This window comes from Phoenix dactylifera, unplaced genomic scaffold (assembly GCF_009389715.1).
Source record: "Phoenix dactylifera cultivar Barhee BC4 unplaced genomic scaffold, palm_55x_up_171113_PBpolish2nd_filt_p 000451F, whole genome shotgun sequence".
Classification (NCBI taxonomy): domain Eukaryota; kingdom Viridiplantae; phylum Streptophyta; class Magnoliopsida; order Arecales; family Arecaceae; genus Phoenix; species Phoenix dactylifera.
Genome location: NW_024067882.1, coordinates 104,991 through 122,552, shown reverse-complemented (window position 1 = coordinate 122,552; position 17,562 = coordinate 104,991). Strand labels below are relative to the sequence as shown.

Sequence of the window (17,562 nt, the reverse complement as noted above, 5' to 3'; positions counted from 1 at the left end):
AAGCTATGGCTAACCTTCTTTTAGTGGATTCCGAAGGTGTGTGAGATTCCGAAGCCAGGTCCTGTGATCCCATTCATGCGCTAGAACTAAAATGTTTTACAGTCTTGTAACAACACTTAATCACTCTAAAGAGCTACTCTATCATGAGATTTGACATTGCCAGTCTCAACCTCTACGCTGCTAATATGTAAACTTGGCCTAAAAGAATTTCTATGTACAGCCGAAAAGAGAAGATGCCTGGGTGCTCCAATCTTCCGTCCAAAAAAAAAAAAAGCTTCATTGCTACGTGTAACAAAGGTATTGGTGAAATATACCGCAATCCTGGCGTGCCATGCATACAACTATCTATTGAATTATTGTGGGCACAAAGCGTTGCCCAGCTGGAACAAATTTGAGCCACTTTTTGTGTGGCTTTCTTCCATGTTGCAATAATCTCCTTCCATATACCATTCCCTTTTGATAGGTGAAAGCACTGTTGCTTGCCTAATTTCCAAGCCTGAAAGAGATTCTCTCAAGGCACAACACCTTAGAGTCGGAAGACATTTGCCCAATTCTTTTCTTCTATCTAGTCATGGTGTGAACTCCTAAAGGCTCAAGCTCCCCCATAAACAGAGGGGGTTTAGGATCGGTCCTTATGCTTTCCTCTCTAAAACTGGTTGCTTTTTTCCTTTTTCCACCTCCTTTAGATGCCTATAAATACCGGGCAGTGGTCTCTCTCAGTACGGTTGTTCAGAAGTCGAATGCTCTTTCTTCTCTTCTCTGTTTCATAGAAGCTTAGAAACTAGACATCCCATAACGGCATTCAAAATCCAGGAGCCATCCCAATGAAGTCACTGTAAACTACTCAAACCAATCCAAGGATCCAGGGATGGCAACTGGGTCTGCCGGCTTCAAGGTAAGGCCGTCCATTCGATTGTTTGCTGTTTGTTTCTTGGTTGGTATGATTGGAACAACGGGAAGGGGTCAGAACAACACCAGCAACTCCTCAGTGCGTCCCGTGGTGAACGTTGGGGCTCTCTTCACCTTCAATTCTACTATTGGAAGAGTAGCAACCCTGGCGATCGAGTTTGCTGTGGAGGATGTCAACAAGGACACGAGCGTTCTTGCTGGGACTAGGTTGAATGTGATTAAACAGGACACAAATTGCAGCGGGTTTCTTGGAACCATGGAAGGTAACATGAGATTCTCATTTTGAGGTGTAGCTTTTATAATGGGCACAAATGAATGCTTTTATGTGTAAACCATTTTTTTATATTACTTTTAGTTCGGATGCTATGGAGATATTTCAATCTACAACTGCCTAGACATTTTTTATATATAAATATGTTTTACATATTTTATGTTCTTAAAGAGATCTTTATTGATCATCAGGGTCATTTGTTTGATAAGGAATGTTAAAACTAATAATTTTGAGCTTACTGGTATAATGAAACATTATTTATCAAGAACTAATGCGGGTATGTTTTCATTTCTGGGCAAAGTAATCCCTTTTCTTTTGATATTTTTAATTGCCAAATGGTTTCTTTGTATTTATTCAGAAAATTTTATTTTCTGCTGTAATTGGGTAAGGTTGATTACCATTGTTGTGTTCTTCTCAAAATATAATTTATAGAGAAACCATTTGTTCTACCACTAAAAAGAAAGATATCACTTCTTCAGTTTTATCTCTTCATGAATCCCCTTGCTATCGATATGTTTGTGAACTTATTCTTTAAAGGAAAAAAAGAGGTCTCTGAGCTTGTCTCTGAGATTTGTTAATTGTTAAGGATGTCCATTAGCCTAGAGTTAATTTCTAGTTTTAAAAACTTGCCATTAAAAGGAAGTCCTTTTCCCCTTTTATGCCGGTGAATTCCAAATCTTTTCTCCATACTTTTACATTTGAAATATTTAACTTACATTTATTTCAGAAATCATCTATTCATATCCATTCATTTGTGGAAGATAGAAAAATCTATATATCTTTTCGAAGCTTTACATGTCCCATAACAGTTCCATGGAAAAGATTATGGTCAATCACCCTTTGTTGCCTTCTAAATGCTTGAAGTTTTGTCATAATTTTCAGTAGTCTTTGTTTAAGACCCTTTTTGTTGCAGCCTTGCAGCTGATGGAGAAAGATGTGGTTGCCATTGTAGGTCCCCAATCCTCAGGGATAGGCCATGTCATTTCCCATGTCGTTAACGAACTTCATGTTCCACTCTTATCCTTTGCAGCGACAGATCCAACTCTTTCTTCACTGGAATATCCTTATTTCATTCGAACAATTCATAGTGACTATTTCCAGATGAATGCGATAGCCGATATCGTCGAATATTATGGATGGAGGAAGGTTACTGCCATCTTTGTGGATGATGACTATGGGCGGGGCGGGATAGCAGCATTAGGTGATGCTCTTGCAAGCAGACGGGCTGAGATCTCTTACAAAGCTGCCTTCCCTCCTCAGGCTGACATAAATATGATTACTGACTTGTTGCTTAAAGTGAACCTAATGGAATCTCGGGTTTTCATTGTGCATGTGAACCCTGACACTGGCTTGACTGTTTTTTCTATTGCCAAACATACGGGGATGATGAACAGTGGATATGTGTGGATAGCCACTGATTGGCTTGCTGCTACTCTGGACTCAACCAAACCTGTTGATCCTAACACTATGAGCCTTATACAAGGGGTAGTGGTTCTTCGTCACCACACTGCAGATTCGGATCTCAAGACAGGGTTTCTATCTAGATGGAATAATGAAATTAAAAGCTCGAGTACTAGTTCGAGCTTGAACACTTATGGGATGTATGCTTATGATTCAGTGTGGTTGGTTGCTCGTGCTATTGACCAATTCTTCAGGCAAGGAGGGGAAATTGTTTTCTCTAAAGATTCAAGATTGCATGATGCAAATGGAAGTACCTTGCACTTAGAAGCACTAAAAGGCTTTGACAGAGGTGACCAAATACTTGAGCAATTGTTACTTACCAATTTTACAGGTCTATCAGGTGATGTTCAGTTCGATTCAGATAGGAACTTAATCCATCCAGCATATGATATTATTAACATTGGTGGGACAGGCTCACGCTTGATAGGATATTGGTCTAATTACTCTCGACTTTCAGTTGTTGCTCCTGAAATTTTGTATGGGAAGCCACCAAACATTTCGACCAGCAGCCAGCAACTTTACAGTGTAATATGGCCTGGCGAAACCATGATGAAGCCACGCGGATGGGTGTTCCCAAACAATGGAAAACCTTTGAGAATTGGAGTTCCTAACAAAGTAAGCTTCAAACAATTCGTGTCGAATGATTCTGGTACTGACAATGTGAGTGGCTATTGCATCGATGTATTCAACACCGCACTTAAGCTGTTGCCCTACCCAGTTCCATGCTCATTTATACTAATCGGGGATGGTTTGACAAATCCGAATTATGATGAACTTGTGCATATGGTTGCTCAGAATGTGAGTATATCTTCCATCATGAATTTTTCTTTTCCCACTTTCCTTCAAGCTCTTAATTTTAGTCTTCTTTCTGCTTTCTTTGTGAATCCTACCTTAAGCCCTTTTTTTTAGAATCTTGATGCAGCTGTAGGGGACATTGCCATCGTCAGAAATAGAACAAGAATTGTAGATTTTACACAGCCATATGTTGAATCAGGCCTAGTTATAGTAGCTCCTGTCAAAAAGACGGACTCAATTGCTTGGGCTTTCCTGAAACCATTTACATTAGAGATGTGGTGTGTCACCGGCGCCTTTTTTCTTTTTGTTGGAGCTGTTATTTGGATTCTCGAGCATCGGATAAACGAAGACTTTCGTGGACCTCCACGCGAACAACTTGTGACAATATGTTGGTTAGTATCCTCTACTGCTATTGAGATTTCTTTTCTGCTAGAAGTATATGCTAATGAATATATGTTAACAGCAGCCTTATATGGCAGCACTGCTGTAGTAAAGAACGGAATAACAGCCACCAAGGTGGTAGCCTAGTGGTACTGGGCAGCAATTCTAACCATAAGGTCCCAAGTTCGAATCGCTGCGGCGACGATTAAATTGTGGACCGAAGCTCATTACTTTGGCCACTGCTTGGACTTGTGGTGTAGGACCGCTCTTGAACCGCTAGTAGCCGGGGTGGTGCCGGGTGTGACGTACTCATACGTGGGACTCGAGCCAGAGCTCAGAGGAGTAGCTGAGCCGGGCCTACGGGTGGGGAGGGTATGAGTAAAACCGGTCGGGGTGCCCAACACACGGCCATTTCTGCCCGCATCGAACATTCTCCTGGCGGGGCGGGGGCCCAGTGGGGGCTGCTACGTGAGGGTGGGCTTGTCCCTTCCTCCCCCCTACCCCTTTTTTTTAAGCAAAAAAAAAAAAAAAAAAAAAAAAAAAAACAAAACAAATTAAGTCTTGACATTAATTAGTGGCTATAAGTTTAACATGCACAATGAGGATTTCTGCCATTACGAGGAAACTGACTTATAAAATACAAGAGCTAAATCACCCCCAAGATATTTTTCTGTGGAAGATTAGCTCCAAAAATTGTATAAAATCCAAAGATCCTCTGAGATAATGCACCTGTCGGAATATTTCAAAATTCCGAGTCTGCCCTTCTTTGTCTTTTGTCTTTTTGTCTAGTGTACTTTCTTTAGTCCCACATTGGAAAGGGATAAAACTCAAAAGATCTTTATGTAATATTCAACCTTTTAACTTGGTAAAGCAAAGAAATAAAGTAGCCCACGCGCGCATGAGCCCAATGGAGGTCCAAGCCAAAATTGGCGAATCCGATTCGGAAACGTTTAACTGGGCGCGTCGCGCTCGATCATCACGCGATCTATTCTTAAGGACAGTGAAATCACGCCTCAACTGATAAGTTCTTCCTTCTCTCCATCTATTATTTTACAACAGCACCTACCAAAGTTTCAATGCATTAGTACTGGAGTTACCGAGGGCGATGCACATAGGTGCATCCTGCATGTAGCTTTGTGCAACATTTTGAAGTTTGCTTTTAATCCTAGAAAATAGGGTAATATTTATTGAGAAAAGTTCATTTTAGAACTATAACCAGATTCTCTTCATAGTTTACTGTCTTTAGTTCCAAGTAGTTTATGCCATCAAACTCTCAGCCTGTTCTGCTTGTTCCTTGTATGATAATTTCTCAAACACATGCATCATCTTCGTATCTAAACAATTAGTTTGTGATAGGTGATGTATTCACAACTTAGTAGCAACGTGTCTCTTAATACTCTTCAGATATTGAAGAAATAAACAGATCATACTCTGCAGCTTGAGGGTTCTTGAGAGTAAATTTATTGTGATTTGTTTTTCCATGAAAATGATATTAATATGATGCTTACCGTTTTAAGTTGGATTGAGCTGTCCGATCTCCAGTTTTTTTCTTACAGCACCCCTGGAACTTGAATCTTGCAAGACATATTTAATCTATGTTGAATTGGAGAGATGTTCTTAGTTGCAGAATGCAATCAATTTATTCTCAGAAAATTGGATTAATCATTTGGATGCACTCCCTACACTATCTAAACATACGAGATGAGTGAAATATATGCTTGCTTTTTATTTATTCCCAAGCTCTCTACAGCTTACCTAGTTGCAAGTAAAGATGCTTTTCACTATTTAAAGCCTTTCTACCCTATGTTAATATATTAAAATAAATCCAATTTCAAACATCCTGTACTTGTTAAGAATCTAATATAATTGATAAATATTGACACAAGTTTTATATACAATTTATATAAGAATCCTACAAGAAGTCCTGGATGTTCTAGTTTTCCCTAGAGTTCTCCATCTCACAGAACCTATGATACCTCCTCCAGATCCACTAGCAGACTCCTTAGTCTTCAATATTTTTCACAGGTTTAATTTTATAATGCAACTTCCATGTTCAGAAAACAAGCTTTTGTCTTTATGCCAATGCGCATGCACTTGCACGTAGCAGGGGGGCAGGCTATCACTCGATGACCTTGTGTGTCGTGCATGCATGACAATTGCTGCTGCTGTTATTGTTATAATTATTATTCTTTCAATAATGCTTTTCCCTATTTTCCAGAGTGGCACCTTTGGGAAATGTACATATTATCCTGTCTTGTACATGCATGTGCAGTGTAAAGGCATGTGATGGTAATTTAAATTAATTTCAATAAATATTCTTAATGTTTTCCCTTATCAATATGAAACATATCATTATATTGTTTATGGACATATATATATATATATATATATATATATATGGCTGTTAATAATTATGCTAATCTTATAGTATGGAACCTTTTTGATCGCATATATCTTCATACATAGGGACATATATTGCAAATCTAACAACCAAGAAAGAGTGAGGAATAAACTAAGCTTTATTTTGCTGCTAGCAAAAGCTTCGATTTTTGTAACTAACCTTATATCATCCATTTTAGTTGTAAAGTTGTAAGGACCCATTTTTTTTGTTGGGTACTGGGCCGCATCACGTGCTTGGCATGTGTGGCAGGGAGGAAGACTCCAGATAGGAGTCTTTCTCTTGCCCATTTCCAACTTCTTCCTCCAATTCTGCCGGAGGAAGGAGTCTAAGGAGACCAAATTCTTTCATGTTGTGCCCGATTTTCATCTATAAAAAAGTCTCTTTCCTCCTCCTTTTGCCTCTACCTTGGAAATTCTCCCATTAGAGGTAAAGATCCCTAGATTCTGTGGGATATACTTGGGGATTTCGCCATCAATCCGGCCGGAAGAGCTTGCTGGAGGTAAGTCTTTGTTGTTGGTTTCTCTATTCTTCTCTTTCTTTTGGTTGTTAGGCCACTGTCTTTCTGTTGAAATCCAGACAAAATGATCGTGAATGGGGTCTTCCCTGTTTCACGTTCTTTTCTTTTGTTTTGTCAGTCGTCACCGAACGTGGCACGCTGCTAGCATCGCCGTAGGTCATTGGCCACTAGGGGTATCCAACCACAAGTGCCATCAAGAGCCTCCTCTATTTCGAGAATGAGAGGGAGGGAAGGAGAGAGGGCCTCACGACTCTCTTCTTCTTCCCATATTTTCTCTCTCCTCACTCTAGTTCCTTTCTCTTCTTGTTTCTCTCTCTTCTTTCTTTCTCTTTTCTCTCTCTATCTTGGTTTTTTCTCTCTTTAGTTGAGCAGGATAGTTTGGGTGGAAAGGAACTAGTAGGTAGTCTTGGGTTACTATGTGATAGTAAATTCTTTAGTAGACCAGCAGAGGATTCTAGGTTGTTGGATACCTTGGATAATTTTTTATGTGGATTTAGTTCTATGTGAGAACAATCTTCTGAGTAAGAAGACTTTGAGCAGGGTTTTGTGCACCCCGATTCATAGATTGCGGTGTGAACAGATGATTAGTCTGTTTAGGTTTTCAGGATATAGTGGTAAGAATTCTTATACACTGGTCTGCATGACTATATATATTTTGCTCATATGTATGTATGATATGCTAATGATCGAGATAAGTAAGATGCAAGAATTTTTTAATAGTTCTTATATTAATTATGTTTTGATCATATATGCTTGTGATTAATATTATGATGAATGCATATATGAGTATAACTTACATTTGCACAGTCAGGCTAATGGATGTGGTGCTGTGGACTAAGCATAGTATATTGATTGCTCCATCAAAAAAATGCGACACTTATCATCACGGGCAGAAAATGTTACCATGGTTAGTCTATAACTAAACATAAATATGAACCTGTGTAGACTCTGGGCTAATCTCGTTACTATCAAATGCCCTGCCACGGGCGTGAAACATGACACTTATTGGTTGCCCTGTCACTGGCAGAAAATGTGACACGTATCAATTATCCTATCACGGGCGGAAAACGTGATCAAAATTTAGCCCAAAGTTGAAAGGATATGGGTCTTAGACTCGGATTGGATTGCAGAAAATTTAATGATAAGCTACTGGAATTAGTGTTGAAAATTTAATTGGATATTGTATGATGTATCGCATTGAGTGGGTATTAATATAGATATTTAATCGTATATGTGAAATTTGTTTATTTTGAGTATTGCTAATTGCCGAACTTTGATTTTCGTGATATTTATATTATTTTCAAACTGTATATTATTATGATAGTGTAAGTGTGTTTAGGGATTTTTACTGGGCTGTAAAGCTTATATCTCTTGTTGCTTTCTTTTTCAGAGTCATAGGATACATATATTTTGGATAGGTTGGCATAAAGTTCGAACAACAGTCATTAGATAGTTAGGTAGTTTATTTTTTAATGTCAATGGACAGTTAAAATTTTGTATTTGAATATTTGAATTATTTGATTATGATGGAATTAGTAGTTGGATTCTTTTTTGTTATAATCTGTTGATTAAATTTATGAAATTTATTGAAAAATTGTTCATCTAGGCCTTGCATGATCTTTAGAGCACCGCTCTAGAGTTCATGCGGCCACGTTACGTGGCCGACCTAGATGGTGGGTTTGGGGCATGACAAAAGTAGCAAACAATGCATATATCTGAATTTGCATTATATCCTCCCGGTTAACTCATAGATCACCAGTTACTAGTTATTCAAATTCATGTCAAGTATATGTTCTTGTCTAAAGCTTCGAGGTAGATCCTTCCAGGTAATTCAGAGCATATTTTACTGTTACAAGCTTTGAAGTAGCACATTCCAGTTAATGAACATATTATATTGTTTTAATACATGGACTGTTTTAATCTGCTGTCTCCTATAATTGCCATGGGCTTCCATTGTATGTCTGAATCCAAAATCCTGACTAAAAATATATTATTTTAACAATTTAATCACATAAAAATCTAAATAGGTTCCAATAACATGCTGAGTGCTTGCTTCAATCAAATCCTATAGTTTTCTTAATCAGTGATTTGCATATTTTATATGTTTTTAAGAATTTATTGTTCAAGCAGCCTACTATGCCTCTACCATCCTGTGTACGTATTACATTGTTGCTTTTATTCTTAGAACATGCAATAATTTATTCCACTGTGTTCATCTTGCAGGTTTAGTTTGTCGACAATGTTCTTTGCTCACAGTACGTCAATCTTGCTGTTTTGATATTTCGAAATTTCTAAGCATTCAGCACGCATTTTGGATCTATAATCCATGTTTCAACTACTATGAAATATTTAAGTATCTGAAAAGTTTTCTGTGATCTAATCAGGGGAAAACACTGTGAGCACCCTTGGACGGTTTGTGCTGATCATTTGGCTGTTTGTTGTACTAATTATCACCTCAAGCTACACTGCCAGCCTAACATCAATCCTCACAGTTCAACAGCTTTCCCCAGGGATCAAAGGGCTTGACAGCTTGATCTCAAGCTCTGACCCTATTGGATATCAGGCTGGAAAATTTTCAAGAAATTACATGATAGAAGAACTTAATATTTCTCCATCCCGTCTGGTACCTTTAAATTCACCTGAAGAATATGCAAGAGTTCTTGAGCTTGGACCAAAAGGTGGTGGTGTTGCTGCAATTGTAGACGAAATTCCATATGTTGAGATCTTCTTGTCTATCTATTGCCAGTTTCAGATGGTTGGTCAGGAGTTCACCAAAAATGGATGGGGGTTTGTAAGTACTTTCGTTTCCAAATATTGTTGGTATCTATCAACTATTTTCATGAGTTAACTTAATGCGATAGATCTCACTGATCCATCATTTGCAGCCAATATTAGTTTAGGATATTTCAAAGATTTGATTATTAGCATGTATTCACATTTCACATTCTAAAATCACGGTGATCTTGTCTTTTGCATGGTTATATTGAAAAGTCAAATTGATTTTTCAGGATTAGGTGTTCCAATGTTCATCAAAATTCAAATAACTTTTAGAAACATTAACTTGTAATCATTGACAAGGATTTACAATCCTCACCTTGTGATTTATATTACAACTTTCTTTAGCAACAGAAACCTTCAGTCAAAAAAGTCTGATATTTGAGATAAACAATCAAAACTAAGCAAAGTAATATGTGATTTTGGAAGTAAAAAAAGCTAGGAGAACTTTAATCTTTTATCTCCACCGATTACGAAGATGTTACACTTTGACAATAGATGAGAGGTTTTTTCATTAATTTTTCTTGGGTGAATGCATTTGAGGATTTATTTCTTCTTTTTTCTTTTTTTTTTTGATTTCTTCTTGTTTAGTGCATAGATATTGCATTTTCTTCATTCTCATAGAGGGTTGCTGAATGTTTCCCAAACAGGCCTTTCAGAGAAACTCTCCCCTTGCAGAGGACCTATCAACTGCCATCCTATCATTGTCAGAGAGTGGAGATCTCCAGAGAATCCATGATCAATGGTTAGCACGTAAAGGATGCACTTCAGAAGTGACTGAAACGGACACAAACCGGCTGAGCCTGGGGAGCTTCTGGGGCCTCTTCTTAATTTGTGGTCTTGCATGTTTCATTGCTCTCTTGGTATTCTTCATACGAATATATTGTCAGTATAACCAGTACAATACAGGAGAATCTACTGAAACCAGGACAAGTGATGGGCCTCAACCCAGCTTAAGTATATTCAATTGCTGTAAACGTTTAATTCACTTTTTTGATAAAAAGGAAGAAGAAGTCATGAGGGCTATCAGCGGGAAATCAAGTGATAAAAAGAATGAAACCTCTCAGAATTAGGATGGGCAACCACTGTCGCCTGTGTAGAAGGTAATTTTGGGCCAAGTAGTATGTGCGTCTTCCTGCTGCTACTTGTATTTCCTTTGGAAGATAGTTATACTCCGAAGAAGAGAGCAAGTCCTCCATATCTTCTATTAGTGATTGCTGATAACCATTCCAAACCGCTTTCTTGACTGAAACCTCGACAGCTTGTATGCATTACTTATAGGATTCCAACTGAAATGTAATTTTCTTTTATTTTTCCTGGGCCAATGAAGACACCATTTGCAGATTGTATGGTCATAAAATTTACTCTAATTGAATACAAATAGACTTCTAGTTGTTAATAAAGGGAATGTGTCATGAAACTATCAGGCAGCTATTTTATATCACATGTGAAAACATCCATTAAGCTCTGCTTATAGCTTTGCAAGCACCATCCTTAGTCAGAGAAGGGGACATCTGAATTAATTGAAAGTCTCCTTTTTTTTTAACCACCCACGGTTTGAAACTTATGCCAATGTTGCCCTCCAGCCCATGGCCCAGGCCCAGTCAGGATGAGGGCTCGCCTGTAAACCGGTGCCCCTCCATCCAGAGAATAAGAGCAAAGGGTTGGTGCACGCTCTCCTTATGTCACACGCTTCCCTCCCGCACATGCTCTACTCCTCCCCACGCCACATCTCCTCTTCCTTTATATTTTTCTTTTAGAGTTTTTTTTATAAATATCCTTCTAAAAATTCAAATTTACGTAAGTACCCTCATAAAATTTATATTTATTTATGTACCTTCATAAAACACTATTTTTGCACAAATACCCCTAATATAACAGTTACTCTAGCACCGTTAACAAAAATCATATTTATTTTAATTAAAAATAAAATAAAATTTTAAAATTTTTTTTTTATCTTCCATCGTAATCAGCTTATAAATGTTTCTTTTTTCACATCTACCTATTAAGAATATTTTAGTAATTTTAATTTAAAACCGTTAATTTTTTAACGGTATTAGATGGCATGGATATATATACGAAAATAAGGATAAAATAGGGCAAAATAGCAAAATAAGTGTTGGACGAGGGTATACATGTAAATATCACTTTTGAAAGAGTATTCATGCAAATTTTGATATTTAGAAGAATATTTATAAAAAAAATTTATTTTTTATTTCACTGTCTCCCACCCTATCCACCGCTCTCTGTTAGCGCTATTGTTAATCCACATGCATCCAACTCTCTCCGCCCTCCCAAACTCTTCCACTCTCCCTCTCCTTTGCTCTCTCCCACTCTTCCGTACTCTCTTTCACACTTCCACGTTCTCTCTCTTTCTCTCTTCTTCTTCTTTTAGTTTTCTCTCTCTCCTTTCTTCCGGTCTTTTCTCCCTCTAAGCTAGCCCTAAAGAATTGTGTAATGTGCCATCGCCCATTCCAGCTCTGTAATAGGGAAAGGGTAGTAACCTGTTTCCCCATTACAATCATAGTAGTTTGAAAATTGAGATTTTTGAAGAATTTCTGGAAAGTTTAGAAATTACTTTAAAATGTTAATGTGTCATTGAGTCGATGCATGTATATATGTTGTTTTGGATTATTAGGTACCGAAGCATCTGTGTTACTTGATTAAATTAACTATATTTTGACATCTACAAAATAAGTAACTTAACTCTTCATGATGTGATTTCTAACAAAATTTGAAAAAAAAAAATAAAGTTTGTATTGTTTGATAAAATAGCTTTTATGATTTTTGTATCTATTTTATTAATGGTCAAGCATGTTACATTTTATCATAAAAAATAACATAAAAATTAAATATATATTTTATATTCCTGAAAATGAGTTATTTTGATCACATGATATGCTGAAATTGAATTTTGAAATTTATTGACAAGTAATTTGAGAAACTAATTTCGACACCATCGGTAATTAGAAAAATAGTTATCTGAGGACCAATTACTTACTATCTGTTATCAGATATCTATTTATCAACCCATACCATTACGTGAAGTAACCATAGCCAAATATTAGAATTAGCATTATTTTGTGAAAAGTATGTTTTTGAAAAGAAATACAAATATTATTCTTTAATATTTGATAAGTATGAGATTTTACCTAATCAATGACCTGCTATTCTATTTGATTTATTATATGTTAATATGCTTTAACCCGTGTTTTGTCACTTACTAAGCTGGTATAGCTTTTTTTTTTTTTTTCTCAGGTTCTGAAATATGATTGCTTATAGGACTCTGGAAAGTGCGCTAGATAGCTTATGAGCATTTGTAAATCTTAGTTGTTTTGGTTAATTGGCATTTGATCTTTTATTAGTTTAGCTTAGATCTGGAGACTTTTATCTGGATTATGTTAATACTAACTTGGAGCGTTAAGACTTTTGTTATCCCAAGATTATATGTTGATGAAAGAGAATTGTGGAATTTTATTACATTGCTCTCAAAGATTGAAGTTATTTAGTTATTGATATTGTGAATAGACTGATTGTTGTTCACCTAGCCTTGCATCTCTGTATAATTCATCTTGCAGGTATATGCGGCATCTGTCATGCACTCGGTTGGGAGTGTGACAGCAACAGACTTCAAGTTTCTTCACTTTTGCTGCTGTGCTTCAGGGTTCACCTTTGTGAAGATAAAACCGCAATTTCCTTTTAATGATGTTGCTGGAAATTGGACCCGGGGGCCGCCGCGAAGCCGGAGAAGGCGAAGCTCCGCTGCTACAGGGGGCGGACGGCGGTGCGCCGGTCGGCTGCGTCCTCCACTGGTGGGGCTCCGGATCTGTAAGGAAAACCGGTGGCCGGGCTCCCCGGCGCCGGCCCTCCGATGCTTAAGTCAGAGGGGGCAAATATGTGGAGAGGGTAGGAGGAGAGAGAGTGTATGCACAGAATATTTTGTTAAGATGAAGCAAAGATGAAAGCTTTGATGTCATCAATTGTGTCTATCTCCCCCCCGTTCCCCCCAGGCTCCCCTTTTATAGTGGGGTTTTGCGTTTCCTGGGAGGTGACAGGGGAGTTTGTCCCTTTTGTAATGATTTAGCCCATTAATGGCGTAGTGGAGAATAAGGCCGGATCAGACCGGATGATAAGTGCTAAATAATGTACAAATTTATCTATTTTACATAGCACTTATTACTATTGTTATGCACATATTTTAAATATTAACAAAAGAAAATGTGTTTCCCCTCTCATTTCATTTGAATAAATTATTAGAGGTAATTCAAGTTTGGTTTAATTTTCTATATTAATTTAGTCTAATGTGTGTGCAGGTCGAGTCATCCCATTCACGAACTAGTCTCAATCTGTTCCATGTGTGGACTACTTTCTCCCACATGTGCATGAAGCTACCCATTCCTTTGTCCACGTCATATTTTCCGTGTGCACCAAGCTTCCCAACTTAGCAAAACAAAGGCCTCTCCCATTTTCTCCACGTGTCCAAACTTTCTTTATTTTAGATTCAGAACAAAGCCCTTCCAACTTACCCGAGTGGACCCCAACCACTTTTCTAAAAAAAAAAGAAGAGAAGAAGAAATATAAATAATAAAAAAATTCAAACATCCTACTCATTCCCGTATTCATCTTCCACATTATTTTATTTTATTTTATTTCTTCTCTTCCCCTGTTTCAGAACAAGCCGCATGATCCTCCGCATCCTCCCCCGCTTCCGCGTTCAAAGAACTCCACCCAGCCGTCAGCATCCAAGCTCCCGCTTCCAATCAAGCACCCGAAGAAGGAAACCCATCTCATCTTCTCCCGTTCACGCCATCAATCCCGGAATCCCAGCCATCAACAGCCACCGTGCCAAGCCGTCCGCATCCTCAGCGTCCCCACCGCGTGCCAGATCCCGTGCCAGCAACGCTTGTCTCCAAATCCTCCGCAATCACCGAACCTCCCAGCCCCTCTTCCGTGATCCCGACGATCCCGCACTGCAGCCAGCGACCATTCCGAGCGAGTAGAAGACCAACTCCTCCGCGATCACCGTGCGTATCAACCAGCAAAGCCAGCAACGTCTCCAGCCAGCCGGGCGTCTTCCGCATCAGGCATCCGCCTGCATCCCCGCCTCCTCACAGCTGCCGTTCTTAGCGAGCAAAATCCGAGATCCACGCCCTCGTCCCAGCTCCTTCCGGATCGGCGTCCGTCTCTAGCTCCTTCCCCTTCTCCGTGATCCAGGCATTCCGCATCAGCCTCCCAGCGATCCCGCGGCACCCCTCATCCGGAGCCATCCCCTTCCGTTTCTAGCCATCAAGGAGCACGAGATCCGGCCATTCTCCTATGGATTGACGCCTTTCGCCCCATCCATCCGCGATTTTCCCTCCAGCATCACGCCCCGGAATCAGCCGGCCGTGATCTCTTCTCCCTTCCCGAACGAGCACTCCGGACAGCTATAAAAGGAGGGGGCTGAGGCGTTCGGAGAGGGGGGGAGGCTCGGTGGAGAAGAAAGAAACAGGGGGGCTCTGTTTCGGTGAAGAAGAAGAAGAAAGCCGAGAGAAAGAAATAAAAAAAAAGGAAGAGAGAGGGGAGGAAAGAGAAGAGTCTTGGATATTTTGGGAATTATGGGAGGTGATCAACTTCATTTGAGGATGGGAGGTCGTCCGGAAGCCATGCTCGGCTAAACATCTAGTCTAGGGCTGGATGAAGCCCTAGCAATGTATCAGGGCATTGTAGTTCTTATTTTTATTATTATTTTGGAGCTTGTTTAAATTCTTATTTTCAATGAAATATTCCTTTATGATATTTAAACTTTGAGCATGCTAGTTACTAATCATGTTTGCTAAAGTAGTCTAAGATGATCCATGCCTAGGAAGATGAAGTGTGCTGCATCCTAGATTAGCATACTTAGGTAGACACTTCATGCTATACCGAAGATGGATCTTCCTAACACTCTTTATGTTTTTATTTTAAAAGGCTTATAGCCAAAAATTGCATGCCTTCCAAAAGATAAAAATTAAGAACACAATCCTTGATGCAATGCTATGTGGTGGATTCCAAACCCTAGATCTATTTACTTTGATTAAATTTCAATTCGTACTCATAGATTAATTTAGTTGAATCAAGTTAGCAAATCCTTCTTTTTGATTTAATTTTAAAAGAAAAATAACTTGTCTCCAATCCCTGTGGACCGACACCCGTAATCACTATCCTACAGGATACGTGCTATTGCGTGGTTTATTTTCAAAATTGAAATAACCGATCAATTTTTGGCGCCGTTGCCGGGGATTGCTAGCATAGTTATTTTTCTTATTAAAAAATTATTTAAAAATTAAAAAAAAAAATTCTTTTAAAAAAATTTCTATTATTGTTACTTTTCTTATCTTCTTTTTTCTCCCTTACTAATTTTTATTTATATTATTTGATCAGGAATCGAGGAAAAAATCTGGGATGATCAAAAGGAGAACTGCCGGAAAAGAAATGTTGTAGAGGTTTGCAAAAAAAAAAAAAAAAAATTAAATTGCTGGGGAAATTCCCTTTGGTAACCTCTAAACTTTTCTTATTTAAATTAATTATTGGTTTGAAATTTTGTGGTGATTGTTTGATTTTAATTATAGCAAAATTGTGAATGCATGCTTGATACACATACACAAATCAATTTGCACATAGTAAGGGCAATCACCCCAACAAGATAAGAGCCGGATTTCATCACCGGACTCTTGCCCAACTTAGGTGAACTCAATCTCACATAGTGTCATCTTTAATTAAAATCAATTAGACGTTGGCTCCTAGGGACATTCGAGCTCAATAGGACGAAGATCACCGAAAGTTGCACCAATTTCGCTCTGTGGCTTAGTTGATGTCTAGGCAAGCTTTGTCCCTATAAGGGAGACAGTTCATCTGTTCGAGGCAAGTGGGTTTTAAGTGGGACCTTTGCGAACGCATCGTGACCCCTCCACTTACCTGGGAGCTTACCTGGTCAACTCGGTTCATTAGACCGGATTGGAGGCTTAGGTGACCTCTTCAAACCAGTTAGGAGCTGTCTAGTGATTTTAGGACAAAGACTAGGATTGATATGCTTTTCTCTTTTATTGCATGCTTGATTGATCAAGTACTAGTGTATGCACGGTAGTCGTTCTAGAGTACAAAATCTATTACCTTTTGACCCTGAAATAGAACGAACCCTTAGGAACATTCGAGCTAAGATCAAAACATTAGGATCATCCCCACCTCTTAAGATGGCTGAAGAACAACCCAAACTCTTGAGGGAATACTTTACTCCCACTATTTATACTTCCCCATCTTGCATTCGATTACCTGAGGTAGCAGCTGTACAATATGAAATAAAGTCTAGTGTGATCCAAATGCTCCCATCTTTTTATGGGCTCACCAATGAAGACCCATATAAACACCTAGATGAATTCCTTGAGATTTGCACCACTGTCAAGATTCAAAATTTCACTGATGATGCTTTAAAACTTAGATTATTCCCCTTCTCCCTTAAAGATAGAGCCAAACAATGGCTGAATTCTTTAGAAGCTAACTCAATTCGTTCTTGGGATCAAATGCAACAAGAATTCCTTAAAAAATACTTTCCCATAGGAAGAACGAACCAGTTTAGACGTGCCATTACAAGCTTCTCCCAAACCGAGGGAGAAGAATTTTATGAAACTTGGGAGAGATTTAGGGACCTAATCCGTAAATGCCCTCATCATCAAATACCTAAGTGGCAGCTAGTGCAATGTTTCTATGACGGTTTGACGGAACGAAACCGTCAGATGATCGATGCTGCATGCGGGGGGACTTTCATGCTTCGAAATGAGCATGAAGCATGGCAACTATTTGAAAATCTTAATGAAAACTCCCTCCACCATGCTTCGTGTTCTCGTCAAGCATCCCCGAATTTTCAAAGAAAAGGGGCCATTTGTGAAATAAGTCATTCTATGGACCTGTCTAGCAAGGTAGATGCATTGTCCCATAAGATTGACCAACTAATGATAGGAGGACAGGTCGTTAGTTCTTCCCAAGCACAAGTGTGTGCTATCTGTTCTAGCCCATCGCATCCTATTCATGAGTGCC

At 38.7% G+C, this 17,562-nt stretch overlaps 1 protein-coding gene, 1 long non-coding RNA gene and 1 other non-coding gene across 5 annotated transcripts; 1 reads left to right on the top strand and 2 right to left on the bottom strand.

Annotated features, from left to right (window-relative positions):
• Window positions 1-438: 438 nt before the first annotated feature.
• LOC103723200 (glutamate receptor 3.4) lies at window positions 439-10,913 on the top strand. 3 transcript variants are annotated; one of them, XM_026800005.2, is made up of 6 exons: window positions 448-1,172; window positions 2,133-3,439; window positions 3,551-3,828; window positions 8,959-8,990; window positions 9,120-9,526; window positions 10,161-10,913. In XM_026800005.2, exons 1-6 carry the CDS (start codon window positions 869-871, stop codon window positions 10,581-10,583), a joined length of 2,751 nt encoding a protein of 916 aa, XP_026655806.1. In that variant the 5' UTR covers window positions 448-868; the 3' UTR covers window positions 10,584-10,913. The 3 variants fall into 3 exon arrangements, 2 of the variants coding, with proteins under 2 accessions (XP_026655806.1, XP_008812265.1); XM_008814043.4 differs by having other exon boundaries at window positions 449-1,172; window positions 2,094-3,439; XR_003382861.1 differs by lacking the exon at window positions 8,959-8,990 and having other exon boundaries at window positions 439-1,172; window positions 2,094-3,439.
• Window positions 4,385-6,717, bottom strand: LOC113461002. The gene is made up of 2 exons (XR_003382862.2): window positions 4,880-6,717; window positions 4,385-4,546 (listed from the first exon to the last, which is right to left on the bottom strand). It is a non-coding gene; the product is annotated as an uncharacterized LOC113461002 (long non-coding RNA).
• A 6,184-nt stretch (window positions 10,914-17,097) lies between the features above and the next one.
• LOC120106079 lies at window positions 17,098-17,203 on the bottom strand. The gene has a single exon (XR_005508313.1). It is a non-coding gene; the product is annotated as a small nucleolar RNA R71 (small nucleolar RNA).
• Window positions 17,204-17,562: the final 359 nt, after the last annotated feature.